Below are 27,872 nucleotides of genomic sequence, written 5' to 3'. Positions count from 1 at the left end.
CTAACCTAGAGCTGTGTGCTGTGACTGGCAGCGGTCTTTCACAGCCCTGGTGCCCAAAACCCTTTTTTTAAACTGGAGATGCCGCAGACCCTCTCACTCCTACAAGTGCGAGAAAATTGTATGTATGGCACCAACTGAATAGTGATGGGCCTGGCAGAGAACACACATACCCGAGGTTATCACATTTCTTTCCCTTCCCCAAAAAGCTCGAGGTAGCAACAGGGGTCTTATCCCATTTTATCCTTTCAAAGGGTCAAGCTGAGAGAGAATTACTTGCCCCCGGCCAACCAGAGGTCTTATGTCTGAGCAGGAATTTGAATCCAGGTCTTCCTGGTTCAAGTCCAGCGCTCCATCCACATCCCGCAAAGGGTCTGGTTTACTGCCAGTTATTCCAAAAATGTCATAAGAACATAAAATAAGCCTGGCTGCTGGAGCAGGCCAATAGCCCATCTAGTTCAGCATCCTGTTCTCACAGTGATGAACCAGATCCTCTTTTGGGAAGCCTACAAGCAGGACCGGAGCGCTACAGCACTCTCCCATCTTGTGATTCCCAGCAATTGATATTCCAAGGCATACAGCCTCCCATACCGGAGGTAGACGATAGGCATTGTGGCTAGTAGATGGATGTTAAGCTTTTATTGCCCTCTCCACACACACATACACCCAACATAAGAGCTTGTCGGTTCTATGTACTGCTGCTGCTCTAAGGAAACTCAAATGATGCCTTTGCTCAGCTAAGCAGCACTGCTTCTGTGACACAACACAAAGGCCACTTTCCCATGGTGCCCTGTGCTGAGGGGCAGAACACAAAGCACCATGGGATCGTAGTAGCAGGAACAATCAGCAATGCGGGTAACACATGGCAATATGAGGGTCAACATCAAACTGCAGCCATGCCGCAACATTCCCAAGCAACACCAGCGACAAAAGACCTTGTATTCACCCTCACCTAACACCAGCAACAAAGTAAGCATTGTGCAATGGCAGGGCATGTGAGGAATGGGCCAGGCGCATTGCAATGTTCAGACTCATTATTTGGGAACAACAAGCTGCCAGGCCTTAGGTTTATTTATTTATTATTTGATTTATATCCCGCCCTTCCTCCCAGCAGGAGCCCAGGGAAATGAACCTTCTGTTAATGGTTTAGATGTCTTTACTGTAGAGTTTCCCTTTAAGTCTTCTTCTGAGACAACTGGAGGTATTTAGCCCATAAATAAGAGGTGGGAAGTAACAGCGAGAGATTACTAGGCCTATGCACGTTTGTTATCCTTTTCACAGTTGTTAATAGCTTATAGTTTTATATAATTAATTATAAGTATCCCACCTTTCCCTGAAGGTGCTCAGATGGGTGTACCAAAGGATTGTTCCCTCCTATACGTTCCTCCATGTGGTTTATGGAAGGGACAGGCAGAGGGTTGATCCAGATCTTGTACCCCAAGAAACACTGTCGGAATCTGTATATAAAATCCTATTCCTAAAACTTCCATCGCAGCCTAGTGTGACAGACAGAATCCTGGAGGTGGAGGCTGCACAGTTAGGAGCAGCAGAGCTGATACTTAATTCCTGGGATCAAGATGGGCAAGGAGTAGCGCTTTCGCAGGTCACTCTTTTACTTCCTCCCGCTGTACATTAATAGTTGCCATTCTTTCCTTGAAAGAAAAATAAAGGTCCGCTCTTGGGGACAGAGTTGCATCCTCCACACTGGAACCTGGGTGGTCCTCACTGGCAAGGAGCTTGCAGCTCGTGTGTATGCTGCTGTAGCTCCTATGGGGAACGAAATAGATGATGTGTTTGTTCCATATCTGTGCCCTTAATAGGGTTGCCAGGTTCAGGGCCTGAGACTGATCCTGTATCTTTAGAAGAGAAAGTCAGCCAAGTGCAGGTGTTCTTGCAACCCTGTAATGGGAAAAACCACAAGGTGGAATTCTCCCTTCCCCCTGGCTGGGCCTGGCAACCAAGAGGTCTTCTGTATCTTTCAAAGTTGTGCAAGGGGAAGGGAGAATTCCACCTTGTGGTTTTTCTTATTACAGGGTTGCCAGAACACCAGCACTTGACTGACTTTCTCTTCTCCTAAAGATACAGGATCAGTCTCAGGCCCTCAGCCTGGCCACCCTAGCGCTTAACTGTACGGCTTTATTTTTGACATGAATTGCTAGAATCAGGAGAGGGGGAAGAGTCCTTCAAGGGGAAGGGGTGTAGCTCAGTGTATACCTGCTTTGCATACAGAAGGTCCCACGTTCAAATTCCTTTCCTCCAGGGAAAGTCCACTGTCTGAAGTGCCAGTCAGGGTAGGCAATACTAAGCTAGATGGACCCACACTCTGGTTCAGTATAAGGGAGCTTTGTGTGTATACTCCTAGGTATGTATGATCTGGATCGGGATGTGGATCTGGTGCGAGAAACTTTAACCCTTTGTCCTCTTGGTCCTGATTCAGATTGGGGAGCCCGTGCCAGCTCCTTGCATAAGAAGAAAACAACACCTCCCATTTCCTTCTGCGGTAATCAGCCATGCACCTCTCTCTCATAAGAACATAAGAAGAGCCTGCTGGATCAGGCCAGTGGCCCATCTAGTCCAGCATCCTGTTCTCACAGTGGCCAACCAGGTGCCTGGGGGAAGCCCACAAGCAGGACCCGAGTGCAAGAACACTCTCCCCTCCTGAGGCTTCCGGCAACTGGTTTTCAGAAGCATGCTGCCTCTGACTAGGGTGGCACAGCACAGCCATCACGGCTAGTAGCCATTGATAGCCCTGTCCTCCATGAATTTGTCTAATCTTCTTTTAAAGCCGTCCAAGCTGGTGGCCATTACTGCATCTTGTGGGAGCAAATTCCATAGTTTAACTATGCGCTGAGTAAAGAAGTACTTCCTTTTGTCTGTCCTGAATCTTCCAACATTCAGTTTCTTTGAATGTCCACGAGTTCTAGTATTATGAGAGAGGGAGAAGAACTTTTCTCTATCCACTTTCTCAATGCCATGCATAATTTTATACACTTCTATCATGTCTCCTCTGACCCGCCTTTTCTTTAAACTAAAAAGCCCCAAATGCTGCAACCTTTCCTCGTAAGGGAGTCGCTCCATCGCCCTGATCATTCTGGTTGCCCTCTTCTGAACCTTTTCCAACTCTATAATATCCTTTTTGAGATGAGGCGACCAGAACTGTACACAGTATTCCAAATGCGGCCGCACCATAGATTTATACAACGGCATTATGATATCGGCTGTTTTATTTTCAATACCTTTCCTAATTATCACTAGCATGGAATTTGCCTTTTTCACAGCTGCCGCACACTGGGTCGACATTTTCATCATGCTGTCCACTACAACCCCGAGGTCTCTCTCCTGGTCGGTCACCGCCAGTTCAGACCCCATGAGCGTATATGTGAAATTGAGATTTTTTGCTCCAGTATGCATAATTTTACACTTGTTTATGTTGAATTGCATTTGCCATTTTTCCGCCCATTCACTCCGTTTGGAGAGGTCTCTCTCTCTCTCTCTCTCTCTCTCTCACACACACACACACACACACACAGGGACTCCTCTCAGGCTCCCCACAGCTGCCATCATGACTTACCCTCGCTCCCACTCACCCACGAGCTAAGGGTAGAACGCATTGCTCCGCCCGCTCTTCTCCCATGTTATCTACACAACAACCCTATGAGGTAGTACGTTGGGCTGCTGAGAGACAGAGAGAGAGAGAGAGACTGGCCCAAAGTCCAGGGGGTGATTAGGGAGTCTCCTACAGCCTTAGCCCGACCCTCTCACCACAAACCAGACAAGGTAGTTAGCTAAGGCGGGTTTAGGAGCGTGGAGAGTAACCTATTAAGGTCTGAGGCAGAACTGTAGTAATGATAAAAATGTTGGTTACGCGACCCTTCACCATAAAGTCCCAGGGAGGATTACACAACAATATAAAATTCAGTATATAAAAACAGCCACAAATTTGGGGATTTACTGAGGTGGGGGAAGGAGAGGAAACCATAGAGCTCTAAGTCCTCCAGTGGCTATAAAGGTGGCTTGTTGGGAGGCGGGGGGAGGCGGCTTGCTATAATTCTCTACCACATTTTACCTGGGCTTTGCCCTGCAGCAGTCAGGCTTCTCAGCGCCTTGGGAAGGGAGCAAGCTCTCCTTTCCTTCCTCCTCCTACCCCACTTTGCAAGCAGGCCTCGATCCCCGTGTGTTTGCCCCCTCGGTTGCCACAGCAACGAGGATGCTGGACGCGCCATAGGGAACTACATCTCCCAGGATGCCGCGGGCGGCGGGAGGAAGAAGAATCCGGGCTATTGTCTAGGAGGGCCGCCGGGTTCTTCCCAGAATTCCAGAGTCCTAGCCAACTCAGGGATTCTTTTGCCCACCGTGACCGCCGAGCCGGCGCACGCTCGAAACTACCAATCCCGCCGTCCTTTGCGCGCTCCGCTCCCCTCTCAGCCAATCAGCAGCGAACAGGTCGCTCAGAGGGGAGGAGGAGGCAAAATGGCGGCGAAAGGTGGCAGCGCGGGAGGAGGAGGCGGCGGCGGTGCCGGCGCTGCTGGCGCTAACAAGAACGGGATATTGGACAAGGTAGCCCCGGCTGAGCGGGGAGCGGGGTGCAGGGTGGGGGGCGGCCGAAGGACTCGCACGCGTCCAGGCGCAGGGAGGGCCCCAGCAAATGCGGAGGGAGGGGGAAGGAAGGAAGGAGCCAGCTCCCTTGGGACGTGGGGAGCCCCCTTCGTCGAAGGCAAGGCGGGGAGGGGGCAGGTCGGTAGGGTACGTCTCTTTCCCCCACCCCGTTCACCTCGCCACCCCTGGAGGAGCCCAGCCCGCCACAGGGGATCTTTCCTTCCCGCAGCGCGCGGAACTCCCTGCCACAAGGTCCCACCTGAAGCAGTGACGGACCCCTATTGGCTTGGCTTTGAAACTCTCCCCACCAGTTGCCGGAAGCCTCAGGAGGGGAGAGTGTTCTTGCACTCGGGTCCTGCTTGCGGGCTTCCCCCAGGCACCTGGTTGGCCACTGTGAGAACAGGATGCTGGACTAGATGGGCCACTGGCCTGATCCAGCAGGCTCTTCTTATGTTCTTATGATCAGAGGTAAACTCCATTGGGTTTAATGGGACTTGCTTTCAGGTAAGTGTGTCTTGGACTGCAGCCTAAGGCGGGTCGCCGCAGTGGCTGCGGTCTCCCTCCTCAGTCAGAGGCAGGGTGACCCTGAATGCTAGTTATTGGGAAAGGCAGCGCTGCAGCTGCACTCAGGTCCTGCTTGTGGGGTCCCGTGAGGGCATCTGTCGGATTCTGGCCCTGCTCGTGGGCTTCCCTTTGGGGCATCGGGTTGGCCACTGTGAGAACAGGATGGCGGGCTACTGGCCTGGTGACCACTGTGCTTTCTTGTGGGTTTCCTGGAAGCAATTGATTGGTTGCTGTTAAGAGAAAAAAATATGCTGGACTAGGCAGGCCCTAGCAGTAGGGCCTTTGGTGTCCGTTGCTGCTTCCAAGTGATGTTACCTTCCCTGCTGTGACCCTGTTTTCAAAGCATAGGAAATCCTAAGAAAGTGCCAGTATTATGCATGCAGGCGTATAATTTTCAGTATCTGCCTTTTGTCTCTGTGATTTAGGGTGGGATGCCACAAATGAAATCGGTGCACATTGTGCAAACGAGCGCAGATGCTGATAAGGATGCGAGCATGTGCATGGCTGTCACGTGCACTCCTGTGGGAGTTCTGCAGCAACTTGAGCCCAGTAATGGAGCACATATTGAGGGCCTCTGAGGAAGGGAGGATAACAGCAGAGGGTTTGAGGATGCCAGGGGATTCTGTTGAGGAGGTGGTGGGCTGCCCAAACCCCGGAGGCATTCAAGAGGCAGCTGGACAGCCACCAGTTTGATGTGCCTTAACTTGGATTCCTGCATTGAGCAGGGGGTTGAACTCAATGGCCTTATGGGTCCCTTCCAACTTTATAATGCTATGATATTTCAAATCCTTAAGCATTGGCATCAAGAGTCCCTGAAACCATGCACCTGGGCTGCTTTTATGGAGAGCAGTTCATAGGAACATTGGAAGGTGCCTCGTATAGCGAGCCTGTGTGTCGGTCCATCCAGCTCAGTATCATCTGCAGTGATTGGCAGCCACTCCAAGATTTTAGACAGGGATTCTGGAGATATGGAGCATGAAACTTGGGACTTTTCTGCATGAATACCAGATGCTCTACCACTGAGCTACTGCCCTTCCCCTTCTTTCTCTCTCTTCCCTCACACATCCCAATATCCTGGAAAAGGGATATGAGAGCCAGAGCTTTCCCTCTCTATGTCCTTCTAGCAGCTAGAATCTAGCCTAACTGGAAGCTCTTTTTGAGAAACCTGTCTCTCACCGGAACATTAGTTGTAACCTTTTGTCCGTATGTGCAGCTTTTTGTCCCCTCTGGGTGTTGCATGGTGGTTTTTGAGAACTGAAATTGGGGATTTCTTGTTTTGAGTTCCCCTGCTTTTGTAATTGTTGAAGGGGCGGGCTGCTGCTGTTCCAAGTCTCTCAAAGTTTTCATTCAGTGACTGCTTCCTTCTGTGTAGACATCCTGAATCTCTGACAAAACCAAATTGCCCTCTGAATCAGGACACCGTTATCCCCAGGAATGCTTGCTGTCTGTCTCCATGTTGGAGAGGAATGGATCCAGAATTCTCTTTGAGTCATGGGCGACTGAAATCCTCCAACTATCTCAAGAGGGATGGTGTGTCTTTTAACAGGGATGATGTCTCTCTGTTGTAGGCATGTAGCAAGTAACCGGAAGCAAGCTGCAGAACTGGTAGGAGGAAGGAAGTGCCCAGCAGAGCTCAGACTCCTAACCGCCGTGCTACATTAGCTGTCAGCATTTTTGTTCTTGAGTCAGGGCCAAATTAGATGTGGCAGGGGCAGGCCTATGCGTTCTTCTTGTGCCTGCTTGCCTCCCTCATGTATAGGGAATATGGGAGGGTCTGATTTTTCAAATGAAAGGTGCGCACAGGTGAAGGGAGTTTGATGTCCCCAATCCACCCTGCCTTGCCACCATCCTTTGAAGCACGTTTATTCACGCTGAGCTTCAGGACTGGAAGTATCAGACCGGCAAGAAAAGTGCCCAAAATGACAGAGCGCAAGGAGATAAAGTGACAAAGGGGCTTTGTCCAACACTTCAGACCTGAACAGGGCGGTCACATTGACAAACTAACATGGCTGCCTCCATCAGAGCTTAGTTTGAATCTTGGCAAAAGCTGTAATGGAATCACAATGGTTTGTGTCCAAAGTTAGTCAGCTTTGGAATAGATTTGTTGAAATGGATGGACATGACTAACTTGGGTCCATTCATTTCAATGGGTCTACTCTGAGCAAAACTTAGTAGGATACAACCCATGGTAATTGTGGTAACTTACACTAATTTTTCAAATTACAGCCATCCTTTCAAAAGGCTGCATTAATTCTTGGAGAATGCTAATAAGTTGTCTTGCTACAAGCAGATGTGTCTTAACAACTATTTGTGACTAAAGGTTGGGGACATTACTTTGTTTGAAGAGAGAGAATGGGATTATTTAACCTGGTATTGTCTTCTCTAATGTTGGGGGAGGAGGGGCATTTACCCTTTGCCCCACCAGAATCCTGATCCAAACTGGGAGTGGGGAGGGTAGTCCTGATCTGGCTGTACACGTGGACACCCCATGTCAGCCTTTAAAAAACAAATCAACCATGCCAAGGCTCAAGTAGTGAATAACGTCAACGTCTTGCTAAGCCTTGAGATGTCAGAACCTGGGATCTTGGCGCACCTGGTGTGCTGCTGATCTGTGGGCTCTTCTGTTCTAATGGTCAGTTTCATAGAGGTCCTGCTGGCTTGTGAGGTCCGTAGATACCCCAGACTGCAGCGAGGATGCTGTAGGCTTTTCACGCTGGCTTGTGTCAGACTTAGATGGGCCAAAGGCCTGTATAAAGCGGCTTCACATGTTTATGTGTGCCACCTTTCCAGAGAGAAACTTACAAGAGCCACCTTTTGTGCTTTATTGGACCTGGGTGTTACAAGTGGAGAAAGGAGGCAGCTCAGTGGTAGAGCATCTGGTTTTTTATGCTTGTCCAGGCTAAGTTCAAGGTTCTGGTTTTGGTGTACAGAGCCCTATACAGCATGGAACCAGGATACCTGAAAGACCATCTTACCCCTTATATACCCAGTCAATCACTAAGCTCTGCAGGTGAGGGCCTCTGGACCTCACAACATAGGAAGTGGACCTTTCGTGTTGTGGCACTGACTCTTTGGAATTCCCTCCCCTTAAATATTAGACAGGCACCATCTCTGTTATCTTTTTGACGCCTACTTTCAACAAGCCTTTTAAGTAGAGAACTCATCCCAGTCTGCGTCTGTGTTGGAACTGAGTTTTAAGATATATTGCCCAAGTCAAATCAGAGTAGACGCATTGAAATCAACAGGCTGAAGATAGTGACCTGTCTTTCAGAACACGACTAGTGTAGCATAAGTGCCTAAGGCTGCAGTCTTATATTCAGTTACCTTGGAGAAAGCTCCACCGAACACAATGGATTTATTTCCATGTAGACACGCGGTAGGATTGTGCTGTAAGAGCTGGGAAGTTCCTGGTTCAAACCTCAGCCCAATTATAAGCTCGGCTGTTACCTTGGGCAACCCACACTCTCTGAGCCTCAGTCCTCCATCTGCAGTATGGGAGTAATGATGGTTGTGTTGGCTGCGGCCGATGAGAGTTATAGTCCAAAACATCTGGAGGGTATCAAGTTGGAGAAGGCTAACTTAGACTGCTTATGTAAAGGGGGGGAAACTTTGATCGCTTAGGAAAAGTGCTCTGTAAATGCCAAAGTATTTCTTTAAATGTACTTTTCTGTGTGCATCTTGGCAGAGGCCCACATTCTGCTTCTGGATGTGGGAGACTGCCTGGGAACCAAGTGGACCCTGCTGTAGTCATATAAAAGCTGCCTAGAAGAGCTGGGTACAAATGTAACAGACAGGCAAGATGACCAACTATCTCATCTGTGGGAGTTGATGCGCAAGGAGAGGATGCTCCTTGATACAGCTCTGTTTATGGTTGTTGTTTTTAACCTTACAGTGGAAAATTGACGACAAACCTGTAAAAGTGGACAAGTGGGATGGGTCAGCTGTGAAGAATTCATTGGATGATTCCGCCAAAAAGGTAGTGTTTCCCCTTTCTTGTGGAATAGTTGGGCATTTTGTTCATGTTCTGGCTCCCTCTTACCTGGGCTCCATCTACTTCTCCTTGCAGGCCTCCTCAACAGTCACTTCAGGAGCCCTTTGCTAAATTCCTGTCTCTCTCCATTGCTATGATCCTATCACTCTTCTCCTCAAGCCATTAGGTTCCTCCCCCCCACCTCCCAACAGGGGCCACCAGCTTCAGATCATTTTGTTTGCAGGCACTCTGCCCTGGCATGGGCCCTAGCAATTCATGCAGTCAGGGCCCTTCCCATTTGCTCGCCATGCTGAATATGACAAACTCCACCCCTCCTTTCAGTTGTAGAGCTTGGAAGGGGAGCAGAAGAACCATCCTTGAACCTGTAGTGTACTCCCAAAGCACTCTGAGGCAAGACCCTAAGGATCATGATCTGGGGAGGACCGAAAGGTTAGCATCCCAACTCTTACTGCAGAAAAGGTTCCCAGTGCAGAATCCAGCAATGTGCATTATCCAGACCATTGCGTGCCTCAAATCAAGTGCAATTGCAGGAGCAAATGCGATGTCTTCAGAGCAGGTCTGGGTCAGTTTTCCTCTTCCCTTTGTGAAATGCGTACATTTCTTTCTCTTCCAGGTTCTCTTGGAAAAGTATAAGTATGTGGAGAATTTCTGCCTGATCGATGGCCGCCTTGTTATTTGCACGATCTCTTGCCTCTTCGCCATTGTGGCTTTAATATGGGATTACCTTCATCCTTTTCCTGAATCCAAGCCGGTTCTTGCTGTCTGTGTTGTCTCATATCCTTTTTCTGGGGGATCCATTCTTCCACAAGCCTTCATTTCACCTTCACTCCTTTTACAGCATGGTTGCCAGAATCTCATCCAGCCTGCACTGTCAAAGCGACCCCTGAAGCACAAGAGGGAAAGTGCAACTGAGGAAAAAGCATGTGCAGAGTGCTTTCCCCGCAGAGTGTCAGTTTCATGCACTTGAACAGGGGGGCATGGAGAATAATTGTTTTCAGGTAGCAGGGCTGGTCTGAGGCATTTTGCATTCTGAAATAGAGAATCAAGCCAGGAAAGAGGGCTTGTGGTTGTGGTGGATAGAGCACTGAAAATGTCAACTCATTGTGCCGCAGCATTGAAAGGCAAATTCCATGCCGAAGATGATTGTGCAAGGGATTGAAAATAAAAGATCCAATATCATAATGTCATTATAAATCTGCAGTGTAGCTGCATTCAGAATCCTATGTATGATTCCGGTTGCTCTGTCTCCGAAAGAGCAACATAAAGTTGGAAAAGATTGTAGAAAAAGGCCATCAATTGATCAGGGATCACCTTCCCTACAAGACAGGCCGAAGTGTTTTGAGCTGCTTATCTTACCGGGGTGGTGGTCAGGAATGGCTAAACTGTGCAGGGTGTGTGGAGAAAGATTTCCCCCCCTCCTACTAGAATCTGAAGTGACATAGTGAAATGGGGTAGCAAAGGGTTTTGGACAGACAAAAGTACAAATTAAGACAATGTCCCTTTTGCACATAGCTCTTAGCCAAACCATGGTTTCTTGTGAATGAGGAAATGCACAGGTTTCCAGAGAGAAGATTGTGATCACTTTATTCCTCCAGTCCTGCTGCCAGTGCACTGCTATAAACTAAGCTATGGTTTGGCTTAGTGCTCCATCCAAATCTGGGCTCATGGTTTATCTTGCTCCAGACAAGCCACAAGCTATAGTCAAGGGTTGTTACTGCTCAGGGTTTGTCCTGGGGAGATAAACCACAAACAGGGTCCAGACATAACACTAAGCCAAACCACAGCTTAGCCAATAACAGTGTGGCAACAGCAGCACCGGACGAAGAGTTAAAAGGCTGTGATCTCTCTGGGAACCCATACATGTGCTCATTCGCACTAAATCATGGTTTGGTTTAGCAATGTGTACAGACTGGGCCAGTGTGTCACATTGCCCCCCATCACCTTAACAAATCATTATAATAATCCTGGTTTTAATGTATTTTACAGAATATACCAGCCTTTCCCAGCCTGGTGCTGCTGGCTGAGGCTAATGGGAGTTGTAGTCCAAAACAATCTGGAAGTTACCAGGTTGGGGAAGGTTGGGATATTTTTTTTATTATTAGAATTAATTTTACCCACCCTTCATCCAAAGGTCCCAGGGCGGGTTAGAACAATTTTAAAACATGTAATAAATAGTTAAAAACAACCCAAGCAACATCACAGGAAAAATGGTGGGTTCTAAAAATACACGTCTCAGGTGTTGAAGGCCAGGGTACAGAGGCATGTCTTCAGCATTCGCTGAAAGTTGTACAACGAAGTTGCCAGATGTACCTTGGTGGGGAGGGAGTTCCACAGCTTAGGGGCTACCCTTTCCCAGGCCACCCCCCCCAGAACTTCCGAGGGGGCAGAACTACCAAAAGGGTCCCCTATGCTGATCTCAGTACCCGAGAGGGTCTGCAGATCTTATATAGCATAAATTTTAACTTGAACACCTTTTGAAGTTTGTATATACACATGTATGTGAGGTACAAATGACTTAATAGTCCACCCTCTAGTGGACGCCTCACAGACTCCCAAATCTACTTCATGGTAGAGCTTCATGGCATTCCTCATTTCAGAAATTGCGCACCTATGGATTTGGGCGCGTGGATTTTACATGGAGCTTTGGATCCTGTGCTTCTAGCGTTGGGCCACGATATTGTTTTTAGATAATCAACTGACTCATGTGCAACTCTTCCTGGATGCTCCAGGCGGCTGTATCCAATACTTAGTTTCTTTAACGATGCCCAACGTATTTTGTTATGATGGGGATTCTGACCATCTATACCTCATATAAGGAGAAGAGCATCTTCCTGGTAGCACATAGAAAAGATCCAGCAGGGATGGATCCTGATGACATCTGGCAGCTCTCCTCAAGTCTGAAAAGGTACCTGGCTGCTCCAAGAGCCTCCATTGTGACTCTTCCTCCACAGTCCTTTCCCCCCCCATCTCCCCCGGGTCTCTACTGATTTTCAGGATTGTGTGTATTTGCATTTCTTCAATTTTACCCCACAGCTGCCTTTTGTTTTAAAGTAACTGTAAGTATCTATCCCTGAATACGGAGCACACAGGGTTGAAAATGAGTGCTTTAGCTCAGTGGTAGAGCAGCTGCTTGGCATGTAGAAGGTCCCAGGTTCAGGCCCCAGCATCTCCACATAGGACTGGGAATAACCCCTGTCTGAATCCCCAGAAAGCCACTGCCAGTCAGTGTAGGCAGACTGAGTCTGACTCGGTATAAAGCACCTTCCTATGTTCCTGTGTTGCTGAAAGCCACAGGTGAGGTGCTGAGTGGCGTTTGCAAAGGCCAGGAGGCGGGTCTCCTGAGACTTGCATATTTCCTTGGTTCAGAATAAATCGGGCCAAGCAACCAAATGTGTGCAGAGCTATGTGAATGTTCCACCAATGCAAGGATTTCTGCTTGCATAACAGAATGTGCTCCCCCTCTCGCCTCCTTGCAAGCCCCCTTGTTGTACAGGTTCCTCCAACTTCAGTTGGTAAGCTTACCAGCTTCGGCTAGTAAGACAGCTGTGGCCGTTTCTGGACCGGGATAGCCTGACCACTGTTGTCCACGCACTGGTAACCTCCAGGTTGGATTACTGTCATGTGCTCTGTGTGGGACTACTCTTGAGGTTGGCCCAGAGGCTGCAGCTGGTGCAAAATGCGGCGGCAAGACTGCTCACTGGGGCAGGGTATCACCAACATGTCACCCCGCTGTGGAAAGAATTGAACTGGCTGCCCATTTGTTACCGGGCCAAGTTCAGGGTTCTAGTTTTGGTGCACAAAGCCCTGTACAGCTTGGGACCAGGATACCTGAAAGACCGTCTTACTCCTTATATACCCAGGCGATCACTGCGCTCTGCAGGTGAGGGCCTCCTGCAGATACCATCTCATCAGGAGGTTCATTCTGCACAACATAGGAATTGGGCCTTTAGTGTAGTGGCACCGACCCTTTGGAATTCCCTCCCCTTAAACATTAGGCAGGCACCATCTCTGTTATATTTTAGGCGCCTTTTGAAGACTTTCCTCTTTCAACAAGCCTTTTAAGTTGAGACCTATCCCAGTCTGCGTCTATGTTGGAATTGCTTTTAATATGTTTTTTTTAACCACATGTTTTTAACCCTTTTTTTAAAGATGTTTTTAAAGCTTTTTAAAAAATGTTTTTTTAACATTTTGTTTTAATGTATTTTAAGGTCTGTTTTTATGATGTTTTAAAGTGTTTTTAGCGTTTTTGTTTGCCGCTGGGCTCCTGCTGGGAGGAAGGGTGGGATATAAATCAAATTATAAATAAATAAACACTCTGGAGCTGATTTGGGGAGGACAGAGGGCGAGGTTCCGTTGTGCGAGGATAAAACCTTGCACTAACAGAATGAGTGAATTAGATACCACCCAAAGTTAACTTGCATACTTTATTGAGGTCAGAGACATCACCTCTTGGTGCAGAGTTAATGTCTTATGGTGCAGAGCATGCACAGCTATGCCTTGTGATCTCCCCATGTCCCATTTCCACTCCCTGTTTCCCAGCAATACCACCCCAGAAAGACCTTAACAAGACCCTCAACCCACCCGTTACAAAGTTTAACAGCTGAATGTCTCAGCAGTGCAAACTGCATTGCTACAAGTTATTCAGATTGTGTTCAAAGCCTATTCATGCTACGGTCCATTAGTCCAAACAAATGTAGTGACTATTTGTTTGAAATGGATAATTTGTAGCTGGTGAGCTGGATTTGCTGCTAAAATCTTCTCGCTGCTGTGGTAAGCTGGAGCCGGCAGGCTCACTCTGTGGAAAGCTCCATAAAAAGAGAACTCCTTCCATGTAGGAAAGGAGGGTTTATTCCCATGCGCTGACTTCCTTTTTTTAATAATTTTTATTCAAATTTTTCAAAAGACAAACAAAAAAAGTCAAAAAAACATAACAATACATCAACAAAAAATGAAAATAAAATAGTTGACTTCCGATTTGTCGCAGATCAGCTATAAGTATATAATATACATCAAACCTGTCCCTTAATGTATACATACAGAGTCCCTTTTCTCCGTAGGCTGTCTTAATTAATCGTCAAATCCCAGTATCATCATTTTATTTTGATCTTTCAACAAAAAGTCTAAGAGAGGCTTCCATTCCTTAAGAAATGTATCTGTCGATTTTTCTCTAAGTAAACATGTCAATTTGTCCATTTCTACTAAATCCATTAATTTCAATAGCCATTCTTCCATTGTTGGTATTGATTCCATTTTCCACTTTTGTGCATATAATAATCTTGCTGCCGTAATCATATATAATATTATTCTTCCATATTTCTTTTCTATTTGTTTATCCATAAAACCCAATAAAAAAAATTCTGGCTTTGACTGAATATTTATCTTTAGAATTTTTTGCATCTTCCTACCTATCTGTGCCCAAAATGATTTTGCCTTTTTACATAACCACCACATACGATAAAATGATCCTTCTTGTTGTTTACATTTCCAACAAACATTAGAAACATTACTATACATTTTTGACAACTTTTCTGGAGTCATGTACCAACGATACATCATTTTATAAAAATTTTCTTTAAGATTATAGCATAGTGTAAATTTCAAACCTTTTTTCCACATATTTTCCCATTGATCCATTTGTATGTTATGACCAAAATTTTTTGCCCACTTTACCATACACTCTTTTACTTGTTCTTCCTCCATATCCATTTTCAATAAGAGTTTATACATTTTCGCAATTATATTTTCATCATTTGTACACAATCCTATTTCAAAATCAGATTTACTTATTTCAAACCCATACATTTTCTTGTCCATTTTATATCTTTCTAACAATTGTAAATAGGCAAACCATTGAAAACTATATCCTTCCTTTGTCAGTTGTTCTCTCTCTTTCATTGTATATTCTCCATGTACATTTTCTAATAGTTCTTGATAAGTTAACCATTTCTCTTTTCCAGTCATTTCTCTTCTATAAAACGCTTCTTGACTTGAGACACATAATGGTATTTTCGAATAAAACCTTGGTTTGTATCTATTCCATATTTTCAACAGAGGACGTCTTATAAAATGATTGTTAAAGTCTACATTTACTTTTACTTTGTCATACCATAGATATCCATGCCATCCCCACTTCAAATTATGGCCCTCCAAATCCAATAGTCTTTTATTCCTCAATAATAACCATTCCTTTATCCAGACTAAACAGCAGGCAGCAAAATAAAGTCTCAGATTTGGTAATCCCAGTCCTCCTCTTTCTTTGGCGTCTTGTAGTAGTTTATCAATCAATCAATCAATCTTTATTGATACGGTCATAGACCAAAAGACATTTATAAATAAAACTACATACGTTTATAATAAAAGGTTACAAAGTTGCAGTCATGTTAAAACAGTAAAACAATAAAACAACAAGGAAAACAGTTACAGTTGGGTGGCGGAAGCTTCTGAAAGGATAGATGCCTTCCGAATTGATTGAGCCACAAAAATAAATTTAGCAACTGACAGGATAGTATCCTTATTAGCTGCTGACAAAAGATGTAAAAGTAAACAGTTAAGCGGTTTGTAGGCGTATTTATTTATGATGGGGGTTATGAATTTGGAGCGAATATCGTCATATAGGGTGCACTCAAAGATGACATGAGAGAGAGTTTCTATGGCGCTGACACCACAAAGGCATAATCGGTTTGCATACGGGATACGTTTAAATCTCCCTTCAAGTAAGGCAGAGATAAGACAGTTAAATCTAGCCTTTGTAAAGGCTAGACGATATTTGGGGATCGTAAGAGTTTCCAGATAAGGGGCACTGAGCATAGGCACAAAGCTCAGACCAAAGTGAATAGGAGAGCAGGTCGAGGTGGCTGCAGTTATGGAGCGTTGGAAGTCCATATCGTTGATACGAGTCCGGATAGAATGTTTAACTGTCTCTGGAGCGAGGGACATCAGATGTTCAATTGAGAGGCCAATACTTGCAAGGTAATTTGTAAACGTACGGGCCCATTTCGAGGTAAAAGAGTCTTCCCAGAGTAAAGGGAGATAGCCAGTAGATTTTTCATAAGACATTTTAAACCAGAAATTTAGGGCGGCCAACCACGCTTGAGACTCAAGTGAGACTAGACCAGATTCTAACCTAAGGACCGCCGCAGGAACGCACCTGGGAACGCCAAAAATTTGTCTGAGAAACAAGGAGAGAACTGCCTCCGCAGAAGAGTTGAAGGCGCCAATCCATAAAGGTACCCCGTAGAGAAGTTGAGAAATAGTTTTGGATCTAAAAACCTTTAGGGCTGCCGGAATGTATTGTCCTCCTTTAGTGAAGAAGAACCTTCGAATACCACTGGCTGAGTTGCGAGCAGTAGAAATAGCCCCTCGGATATGGGGATTCCAGGACAGAGAGGAATGAAAAAGTATACCAAGGTATTTGAAATGAGAAACCTGTTCTATTTTATGGGTATTAATTGTCCATGCGTGAGCAGGAGAGTGCTTGGCAAAAGCTAAGATCTTAGTTTTGGAAAAGTTTATAGATAGTTTGTTATCATGACAGAAACTCATAAAAGCTTTAGTTAGGCGTTTGAGTCCTACTTTAGAAACAGAAAGGAGAACAGCGTCATCTGCATACAATAACAAGGGACAATGCAGGTTTGCTAACTTAGGGGGGTGGAAGTCCGGGGATTGACAATAAAGGGACAGATCATTCATGAAAAAATTAAATAAAAGTGGGGCTAGTATGCAGCCTTGTCTAACTCCTTTTGTTGTAGTAATGGGGTTTGTGAGATGACCTTCACGACTACATCTAACACGAAAGGATGTGTGGTGGTGCAGACGGCTAATTAAGAAGAGGAGTCTCTTGTCGATCGTAGATTTTGCGAGTTTCGCCCATAGTATCTCCCTAGGGATGGAATCAAAAGCCGATTTCAAGTCGACAAAGGCAACAAACAGGCCGTTACCCCAGCGGTTCTTGTATTTTTCAGCTAAGTGATTTAAAATCACACAGTGTTCTATCCCAGACCTACCTTTCTGGAAAGCTGCCTGCTCCCTCCCAAGGATATTATCCTCCTCCAACCAAGATGAGAGTCTCTCTTTTAAGTAGCAGGCATATAGTTTGCCAATAATGGAAAGGAGGCTAATTGGGCGGTAATTTGCTGGGTCCTCTTTGTTCCCTTTTTTAAATATAGGGATAACTATGGATTCAAGCCAAGACTCAGGGAAGCATCCGGAATTATTGATCAGAGTAAAGAAATTTGCTAGAAGAGGGGCCCACCAAGCTTGGTGCGCCTTCAACATTTCAGAAAGTATGTTATCAGGTCCAGGAGCTTTGCCGGATTTCAAGCTAGCAATCAAATCAATAATTTCTTTTTGGATTACAGGTGGCCAAGTGGGAAGATTTGTTAAATTATCAATAAAGGAAACAGCATTTACAGTCTCGTTGTTTGCAGAAAAATATTTCTCCCAGAGGTATGGGGAAATGTGGCAAGGGGCCGGATTTAGTGGGCTCATAGAACCAGAAATCAGCTCCCAAAAACACTTCGAATTATTTGATCTGGAGGCTTGAATTAAGGCTTCCCAATCTTCGTGCATCACCTGCCTTTTTTTGATGACTATCATATGCTTGTAGTATTTTTTGATAATAAAATACTCAGGGGGGAGGGTGGTTAAATTTTGGTGTCGATATTGAAGGTATAGCCGTCTCAGCTGTTTCTTAGCATCAAGACAGTCCTTATCAAACCATCTGGGAAAACCAGTGGTAGGAGGAGCCCTGAAGGAAGAAGATGGTGGGATAATAGAGGCTTTAAGTTTGGTAATTAAGGAGTTATACGCTATTGACGCTAAATATGAATCAGAAGCATGCATGATCTCCCTCTGTAAGGACAGGGCAGAGGGGGAAGTGAGAAATAAGGCCACATTAGAGGCTACTGTGGGAGTCCAAAATGTCCTTTTATGGGTAGGGTGGATTAGATTTGCCATTGGTTTATGGGTAAGGAGCAAGTGACCGCGTTCTGGTAGATAAAAGGAAAAGGTAAGGGGAAGGTGATCACTATCCTGTCTGGAGCCGACAGAAAAGTCCAAAATAAACCTGAACAGGGAATGCGAGATCAAGGCGTAATCGATGACACTGCACCTGAGGCCAGAGATGTAGGTAAATTCCGCACATGAATCTATCTGCTTATGACCGTTCAACATTATTAGGCTGTGTCTAGCAAGGAATCGGTATAAACATATTCCACCATAATTTATCTTGGGGTCCTTGGAAGTCCTAGCATAGCCTGGGAGGTATGGGGCGGTGTCCTCGCCCCCCCAGAGGTTTGAAGCAAATAGTTCATCATTGTGGGGGCCAGACCTGGCGTTGAAATCACCCATAACAATGAGAGGCGCTTTGGGGAATTTAGCCTCGAGTGATGTTAGATAATTGGTAAGAACGTCCCAGTCACAGTCAATTTGTGCCCGAGAGGCATGAGGGGGAATATAAACATTTACTAACAGAAGAGAAAATGTGCTAAAAGATAATAAAACAGCCTGTGCAATGTTTTTACAAGGGGTTAAACTTATAGAGCGAGCTGTTACAGAAGCAGAGATGAGTATGGCTAGGCCTCCTTTGGGTCTGCCTTTGGAACTGGGTTGGGAATAGGTCGCTGGTAAACATGAACAAGAGAAACCATCCACTATTAATTTAAGGGTACACCACGTCTCCTGTAAGAAAATTAAGTCAAATTTGTTCAGAAAAGTAATAAAGTCAGGAATTTTTTGTTTGGCATTCCACCCTGCAATGTTCCAGGAGAGAAGGTGGAATGTAAAATTAGGTGAGAGAACAGAAACCTGGCATGCATTAATAATTGGATTCGTAGGATGAGAAATTTCCTTTGCTGTATAAGATTTGCATAGTGAGTGCTGTGATGTCCTGAAATGAGGGTTTACCATTTTTTCAGGAGATTCACAGGATAGAATCAGGTTTTTAGAATTTAATAAGGGTTGTCAAGTCAGTTCAGGAACCTCATGTACAATCACATCACATATTGTGCTAGGTCTACAAACATTTGAGTAACAATGTGGCAGTACCTTTAAGGGAACTTTCAGAGGAGAAACTTGAATGCTGGATGGTGAGTTCAGTTCATAGTCCTCCAAGTATCTGGAACATGTCCTTTTTGCCCTTAGATTGTTTAACAGATTCTGCATTTTGTTTATGACCTCACTTTTTTCATTCTCAGTGAATGTATGGAAACTATTTAATAGTTCCTCCTCTCCCTCACAAGCAAAGTCAAATGCAAGATCTTGATTTTCCTTACTGTTTACCAGAGAAGGAGGTGACTGTAACGGAACGAAAATGGGAGCTGGTGGTGGGGAGGAGCTTACTTCATCCAAAATAATAAGATCAGAGTTTATGGAGTTAAGTGTTTCAAGGTTTAATGTTTCTTGTGCTGGGGGAGTCAAAGGGGATAAATTCTTTTCCAGCATAGTTGGTCCTAATGATAGAGAAGAGCAGTTCATGTTTAGTGTGCTTTTAAGAGGAAGCTGTTCCAGGAATGGATCCAAGTTTCCAGAGTTTGATATATTTTTGCTGCTGTTCAAGGAAAACTTCCTCCTCTCATGTGAAGAGATAAGGTTTGTTGTTGGAGTTCTCTTTGTGAACAAGGAAATTGGACTGGCCAGGTTTGTGAAATGTCTCTGAACGGATATTCCATGGTAGCTGAGAAGGGATTTATTTGCAATTATCCGTGCTGTTGTCTCAGCCGATTTAAAGGTAAGTAAAGCAGACGTTTTTGTTGAGGGGTTGTAAAGGAATTCCACATACGAGATATCGTCAGGCCGTAAATCCATTACACCTAACGACTGGAGGGCGTAACACACTCTTTGCTTCCTGATGTTTACTTTTTCTTTGATGTTAAGAAGAGGAAGATTCAGCAGTGCAAGTTTGTTTGAATTATATTTGAGAAGCCAATTCCCATTTGTATTCTCTCGTCGTGAAATCTTGTTATTGGTAGAGCATATTCCGCTATAGGACCTCGGGTTGGGGTGAGTAAGTAGCTCTGGGAGATTTGGACTTTTTTTGCTTTCTGGTAAGGCTTTGCAATAAGATCTAGGGGGTGTTCTCGCTGTAGATGAAGCAGATAAATTCTTTGTTTGCGAAGCTGTTTGCTGTTGAGCTTTAAGTACTTTAAAAAGTTTCTGAAAGTTCATCTTCTTACTCCTTGGCGGTTTGTAATTTTTTATGTTTTTGGATTTTTTCTCCTTAGGTGCAATACGAGGTTTCTTTATGTTTGCACACTTCAGTGTTGTTGTTGTTTTGTGGGGGGGAAGAGTGTAGTTTAGGCTCAAATATAGTTTGGATAGTTCTTCCATAAATGATTTTAGAAGGTTGTTTGTTTCTTCCAAAAAAGCTTTGATGTTTTCAGTCTCTTTTGCCACAATGGCTAATTGTAACTGCAGACATTTTTGGCCAGTTAGAAGTAGTTTTTGGCCAATTTGTGCCAGTGCCGTGGTTTCAGTAACTTCTGTAGAGCAGGCAGAAGAAGGCTGTGATTGAGTAAAAACGGGAGTCTGGCTGTCGATGTCTGTAGCATGCACAGTAGACAGAATGTCTAAGGGGGAATGTAAGTCAGTGTCCTTGTACAGAGAGGAAGATGGCGTCTCCTTGCTTTCAGGTACCTGCGGCAGAGAGTTGATCAGACTAGGTGTATGCGTCTGCCCAAAAAGGGGATCTGTGGATGTTCCATACACCAGGCTTTGTATAATTTCTGGGTCATCCCTTGCCTGGAATTCCTCACTCAAGCAGGTACAGAATTGTTCTGTTTCGATTTGGGAAGGGGTTTTCTCAATAGATCGTGACGCATTTCTCTTTGTCTTATCCGCTTTGGTTGGTAAAAAGAAGTTTGTAATTTTAAGCTGTTGATCCCCATTCCCAGATTCTTCCAAAACCTGGTCTGATTTATGGTCATGTTCATAACATCTTTTCCTTGTTTGAACCATTTTAAAAACTATAAGGTTTGCCTTTTAAACTCTAAGATGAACGGAGGTATAATTATAAATTGTCGACTCCAAGGCTAAGTAGTTTTATCTTAGGAATCCTTAGATTTTGTTATGGTAAATTATATTCCTTGAGTTAGTAATGCGAAGCAGAGTTGTGACTCACCGGCTGATAAAGAGTCTGTTTTCTTGCTGATAAAATGGTTCCATAGCCTTCAAAAAATAGGTGTTGTTGATGCTGTTAGGTTCCAGAATAAAAATTTCCAAAGAATATCTCTAAAGATAGCAAAAAAGAGGCGAGGTGGGTATGAGCTCCAGAGCTCGCTAGTGGACCAGCCTGCCAGCAGCCATCTTCCCCCCATCCTCTTTAACTCTTGGTTTTTTTCCTTGCCATACAAATTTAGAGATATCTTTTTGCCATTGTTTAAAAGGTAAATCAGAGGATATTACAGGTATTGTTTGAAACAAAAACATCATTCTCGGTAATACATTCATTTTTATCACAGATATTCTACCCATTAATGACAGTTGTAGTTTATCCCATCTTAGCAAGTCTTTCTTAATCTCTGTCCATAATTTTTCATAATTATTATGAAACAACTTTGAGTTTTTATTTGTCATAATGATACCTAGATATTTCAACTTTTTTTCTATTGTAAAATCTGTCTTGTCCATTAACTCTTTCTGTTCCCTTAAAGTTAAATTTTTCACCAACATCTTTGTTTTTTGATTGTTGATCTTAAATCCTGCTAACGGTCCAAATTCTTTTAATTTGTCCATCAATATATGAATTCCTTCCAAAGGGTTTTCTAGTACAATTATCAAATCATCAGCAAATGCTCTCAATTTATATTCTTCTTTTTTTATCTTTAATCCCGAAATCCTTTTATCTTGCCTTATATCTCTAAGCAGCACTTCTAAGACCAGAATAAATAAAAGGGGAGATAATGGACATCCCTGTCTTGTACCCTTTTGTATTTCACATGAATCCGTTAAATCTCCGTTAACAATTATCTGGGCCTTCTGAGATGTATAAATCGATCTAATCCATTTTATAAAATTGTCTCCAAAATCCATTTGCTCCAAAACCTGAAACATAAATTTCCAATTCAAATTATCAAATGCTTTTTCAGCATCTAAAAAAATCAAAGCTGCTTGTTTATCATTTCGTTGTTCTAAATATTCCAAGACATTCAAGACATTCCTGACGTTGTCACGTAATTGTCTTTTAGGTAAAAACCCTGATTGATCTTCCTGAATAAATTGTTGCAATATTATTTTCAATCTTTCTGCCAAGATCATTGTAAAAATTTTATAGTCATTATTCAATAGAGATATTGGCCGATAATTTTTTGTTTCAGTTAAATCTTGCTCCTCTTTAGGTATTAATGTTATATTAGCATTTTTCCAACTATCCGGTATCTTTCCCTCTTGCAGAATAAAATTCATTGTAGACTGTAAAGGTAGCAAGAGTTCTTCCTCCAAACATTTATAATACATTGCAGATAACCCATCTGGTCCTGGCGCCTTTCCTAATTTAATTTTGTTTATAGCTTCAGATATCTCTCTTGACGTAATAGGGCCATTAATAGCTTGTCTCTGAAAATCTGTAATTTTAGGCAAATTCTGTTTAGATATATACTCTTCTATTTTTTCAGATGGAATTTCCTGACACTTGTACAATGTTGAATAATATTGATGAAAAATCTTTTTGATTTTTACATTATCTGTCAGCGTCTCATCTCCTTCTTGTATCTTTAAAATAATATTTTTTTGACGTTCTTTTCTTAATTTATATGCTAACCATTTCCCAGGTTTATTTGCAAATTCAAAAGTCCTTTGTTTAGCAAAATTTAGTTTCCTTTCCATTTCTCTAACTGTCAACATTGACACTTGTTTCTGTAACATTTTAATTTGATTTACAATAGAAACTTTAGTTGGATTCTTTTTCAATTCTTCCTCTTTTTGTTTTATTTCTTCCAAAATTAATTGCATTTTCTGTTGTTTCTTTTTTTTTAATTCAGAGTTACATTTAATAAAATATCCCCTCATAAATGCCTTACTTGTATCCCAAACGATATTTTCACTTGTTCCTTTATGTAAATTATGTTCAAAAACTCTTTTAATTTCTTCTTACATTCTTGTACTACTTTGTCATTCTGTAGTAAAGATTCATTTAGTCTCCATCTAAATCCAAGATTTTTTTTTTTTAAAGTTAATATCACAGGATTGTGGTCCGAAAAAGTTTTTGGTAATATATCCATTTTAAAAATATCCTTCGCTAGAATTTTAGACATCCAAATCATATCAATCCTCGAGAATGTTTTGTGTCTTTCTGAAAAATAAGTAAATTCCTTTGCGTTATCATTTATATATCTCCAGGTATCCACCAATTCTAAATGTTCCATCAGTTCAAAGCAAATCTTCGGTAATTTACCCTGTGTCTCTTTGATATTTTTTTCAGAAAGCCTATCAATTTTTGGTGAGATTACCCCATTCCAATCACCCATGACGCACCAATGATCATATGAAAACTCTGACAATTTTTCCATAAGTCCTGTGTAAAACCTTGTTTTATCTTCATTGGGAGCATAAATACCCACTATCAAAATGTTTGTACCCTGTAAAGTAATTTCAACCCCCACAAATCTACCACTATCATCCAGTAATACCAATTTAGGAAGCAATTGTGGGTTAATGTAAAGAACAACTCCATTTTTTTTTTTTGGTCCAGCTGAAATAAATTCTTCACCCAAATTTTTACAAATCAAATATTTGGAATCTTTCTTCTTAATATGAGTTTCTTGTAAACAAATTATATCCAATTTTAATTTTTTCAAATAATGAAACACTTTCTTTCTCTTCTGCGCCGTGTTGGCTCCATTTATATTCCAAGTTAGATATTTGTAATCCATCTTTAAGCGTGTATTTTAAAATGTGCCTGATGCTCCTTTTAATCCATCATCTTCCTTCCCCTCCTCTGCATATCCTTGTTGACTTTGTTTCCCAGGAATTATATCCATATCTTTGAGTTTATCTTCTTCCATATCTTTTGAAGCTTTTCTCAAGAAGTCCCTTGCTTTTTGAACAGTATTCAATCTATATTTCTGTTGTCTGAATGTAAAGATCACTCCTTCTGGAACATCCCATCTAAATTGAATTTTGCATTGCTTAAGTTTTTCTGTAAGGAAAGCATATTTTTTTCTCTTACGTAGAAGTCTAATAGGAATTTCTTTCATCACCAATATTTCCTTACCATCAATTTTAAAGGTATTTTTAAAGTGTTGCTGTAATACCATATCTCTGGTCGTCTTCTTTATAAAATGAACAAGCACATCTCTTGGAATTTTTTTCATTGTTGCATATCTGGAATTAATTCTATAAACTTTGTCTATTTCAAATTCCATCCGATCTTCATTCAAATCCAGAAATTTTACTAAAGCATTAACAATTTTATCTCTGATGTCTTCACCTGTTTCCTCAGGGATTGCACGGAATCTCAAACAATGCTCTTTATTTCTCATTTCAGTCACAGCCAAATAGTCCAAGTTTTTTTCTAATTCCAGATTTAATATATCTGTTCTATTCTCCAAGATTTGTACCTTTTCTTTAGTATTTTTTGCATCCTCCTTTATTTGCCCAATTGTCCCTTTAATCTCATCCACTTGTGTTTTAATATAGTCTTTTATATCTATCAATTCAGTTTTCATTTCCTGTTTTATATCATTAATCCCTTCCATTATTTTTTGAAACATATCTGGGGGTATAGCCCCTTCCTGTGGGTCAATAGAACCTCTTCGCTCCTGGGCCCTAGTTGCTTTTTTAGTTGTCATTTTCAAAAGAAGCCTTTAATTTCTGATATTAACCACTGTTCCAAAACCTAGAGGCAGTCTATTTCTTTTTTTTTTTCCTCCACCAACAAAAGAGTTAATATTCCAGGCCTGTTATTATAGTCCAGCCAGCACAACACAGTTCTTATCTACGTCCAAGAATGCAAAACAATCCTGGTTCCCAGTACAGCCAACACCAAGCGATTAGTAACATATACGAACAGCAGATTCGTCCAAAAAAAAATAGTCCAAGGAGAAAAATAGTCCAAAATATATTTCCATCAAATAATAATTACCTCTCATCCGTTTTTAAACTTTAAAGCTCCAAATTCAGGCCAGCTTTTTGTCGTAAAAAAAATATATAAGTTGTTTACATTTTCTTTCTTCCTTAATTATATTTAAAAGAGAAAAAGTATGACTCACCCAGGTTTCTCAGTTGCTGATTCGTAAACAAATCCCTTTTATTGTAGTAATTTAAGCCAAATGATAAGATTTAGACAGAAGTAGGCTGCTGGTTAAGGACGTTAACTGACTTTCTATGTGGTGGTTGGGGTTGCACGTGCAAGATTATGTTGGCCTCCCCTTACCTCTGCAGTCTGTACAGTGACCCCTCACCTCAATAAGAAATGGGCCAAAGCCATTGTAAGTTGGATGGAAATGGAAGCGGCTCAATGGCTGAGCAGCCGCTTTGCATGCAGAAGGTTCCAGGTTCAGTCTCCAGTGGCATTGCCAGGTAAGGCTGGGGGAGAACCCTGCCTGGAACCTTGGAGAGCTGCTACCACCCAGTGCAGACAGCACTGACCTGAATGGAAAAACGGTCTGACGCAGTGTAAGGCAGGTGGTTGTTTCTCTGATATCGTAGACGGCATTTGCTTTGTTTCATTGATTATTGTACACTGCCTGGAGGTTCCTGTTTGACAGGCAGTGTATAAATATTTTTATTTAAAAAATAAGCTGCCCCTCCACCTTGCCCTCCAGACGTAGCTTTGGGGTCAGGCTCCCAAGCAGTCTGAGGCATGCTGTTAAGACCTGCTGCAGATCAAGTCCGGGGGGGACAGAAAAGTTCAGAAAAAAAGGTTGTTTTCTTTCCCCAAAGCTTTTTAGTTTTTTCCAAAAACTTGAAAAAGTTTGAATTACAAAATATTTTCTTTCAGAATGATTAATAAAATGTTTTAAGACAAGGGGTTCATATATTTCCTCCCACCACCCCCCCAAAAAAATTCAAAAACCAAGTAACAGGAAGACCATGTATAGCATCAGGTCGTTACAATTCCTGTACACAGAGGACAAGGAAATCCTGAGTTGTACACTGAGAGTACAACTCTCAAACGCAAGAGGAAGATGCATGACTCTAGGAGAGACTGCCACTGACACGAGAGAAGGCAGAAGGATCCAGGCCCTTCTGTGCTTGTGGGCTTCCTCTTGTTGGCATCAGGGCTGTGGAGTCGGTATGGCAAACCTTCGACTCCAACTCCTATTTTTCTACTGTCCGACTCCCGAGTCCTTCATAAATGGCAAATGTATATTAATTTTTCTACTGTCTGGCTCTGATTCCTTCATAAATGGCAAATGTATATTAATGTATTAATATTGATATTAAAATATTAATTTTATTTTGAAGTCGGAGTCAGTACATTTCTTCCGACTCCACCCAAAATTGCTTCCGACTCCACAACTCCGACTCCACAGCCCTGGTTGGCATAGTCGGTGGATCTGTTTTTGTCCTCTTGGCTAGGCCTCAAAGGGCTGGGGAAGGGAGAAAGCAGAGAGCGACCCACGCAAAAAGCAGAAAGTAGCGATGGAGAAAATGAGACTGATTAGATTTCATACCGTATTCGTTGAGTCTCCATTCCCCCATCCCCTCTTCTTCTCAGCTCTGTCCATGGAAATGAGTGATTTTGACTTAATAATTTTCAGGAAGCATAATAATTCTCTTTGTTTTACATTTTTAAAGAAGTTTTTAAATGTTTTATTGCTTCTGCCACCTTGGGCTCCTTTGGGAGGAAAGACAGGATATAAATTTAATACATAAGTAAATAAATATGTTGATGGTTTCTTCTGTTTTTATCCGGGGAGGTTGGCTGCTCCTAATAAACTGGCAAAACTCTAATGATGCTAGGTTCTGTGCATTTCTGTACATTTCAGCAGTTTGTAGCTCAATTTGTAACAAAAATTAAAAAAGTAAATTCAATTTGTGAATCAATTGCACTTTTAATAAACCAAATGTGATAATCTTATGGCAAAGGAAGTTATCCATAATACATTATGTTCCTGAGGTAATATAGTGACTTTTGATCTGTAAAAGTACTTTAAAAAGTTATATTTTTCATTTTTTCCATAAAATCCCGCCACCCGCCATGAAAATGTTTTTTTTCCCATAGCTTTAAAATTTCTAGAAATTTTCCATGTCTAGTGCTTGTTAGGAGGAGATGCAGCAAAGGGTCCTTCCCTATGGCTGCCCCACAACTGTGAAATACCCACAGAGTCCAAATCTGAGAATTTTGGAAAGCGATGCTGGGCCTGCGTGTTGCAAGCTATTGCTGGCTGCCTAACCCTGATGTGTCGCTGTCTTTCTGCTTCTGGAACCGCCTCTCTAGGTTTGATGACAAATACACCCTGAAAATGATGTTCATCAGTGGCAGAACCAAGCAGCAGAGGGAGGCTGAGTTCACAAAATCCATCGCCAAATTCTTTGACTGTAACGGCACCTTAGCCATGGAAGCCTTCGAGCCAGACGTTTCCAAGCTTCATGACAGCCTGCTGACAGAGAGGAAAATGAAGTAGGCCCCATCTGGTGTCCACCTTCCTGCTGGGCTCATGCTGAGTTTAAGCCAATAAAGCAAAATAGCAATGAATGTTAGCCTCGTTTTTGTCCTGAGATTCCCCCCCTTTCCGTTTCTTTCTTTCTCTTTCTCGCAAGAGAAAAAAAGATTTTAAATTTAGGA

The 27,872-nt window shown here is 42.8% G+C and overlaps 2 protein-coding genes across 3 annotated transcripts in view; one reads left to right on the top strand and one right to left on the bottom strand.

Moving 5' to 3' along the window:
• Positions 1-4,335, bottom strand: part of XRRA1 (X-ray radiation resistance associated 1) — a 41,946-nt gene extending 37,611 nt beyond the window's left edge. For both annotated transcript variants that reach the window (XM_061629114.1, XM_061629115.1), the window contains exon 1: positions 4,064-4,335. The gene's annotated coding sequence lies outside the window, so the exon portion shown is untranslated. The remainder of the gene's footprint in view (positions 1-4,063) is intronic.
• SPCS2 (signal peptidase complex subunit 2) lies at positions 4,125-27,782 on the top strand. The gene is made up of 5 exons (XM_061629117.1): positions 4,125-4,554; positions 9,050-9,133; positions 9,762-9,922; positions 11,919-12,053; positions 27,525-27,782. The coding sequence occupies exons 1-5, from the start codon at positions 4,468-4,470 to the stop codon at positions 27,709-27,711; spliced, it is 654 nt and encodes a 217-aa protein (XP_061485101.1). The 5' UTR covers positions 4,125-4,467; the 3' UTR covers positions 27,712-27,782.
• The last annotated feature ends 90 nt before the right edge of the window (positions 27,783-27,872 follow it).

Source organism: Rhineura floridana, chromosome 5, assembly GCF_030035675.1.
Source record: "Rhineura floridana isolate rRhiFlo1 chromosome 5, rRhiFlo1.hap2, whole genome shotgun sequence".
Classification (NCBI taxonomy): domain Eukaryota; kingdom Metazoa; phylum Chordata; class Lepidosauria; order Squamata; family Rhineuridae; genus Rhineura; species Rhineura floridana.
The sequence above is the reverse complement of the archived record's forward strand: the minus strand, read 5'-3'. Positions and strand labels throughout refer to the sequence as shown.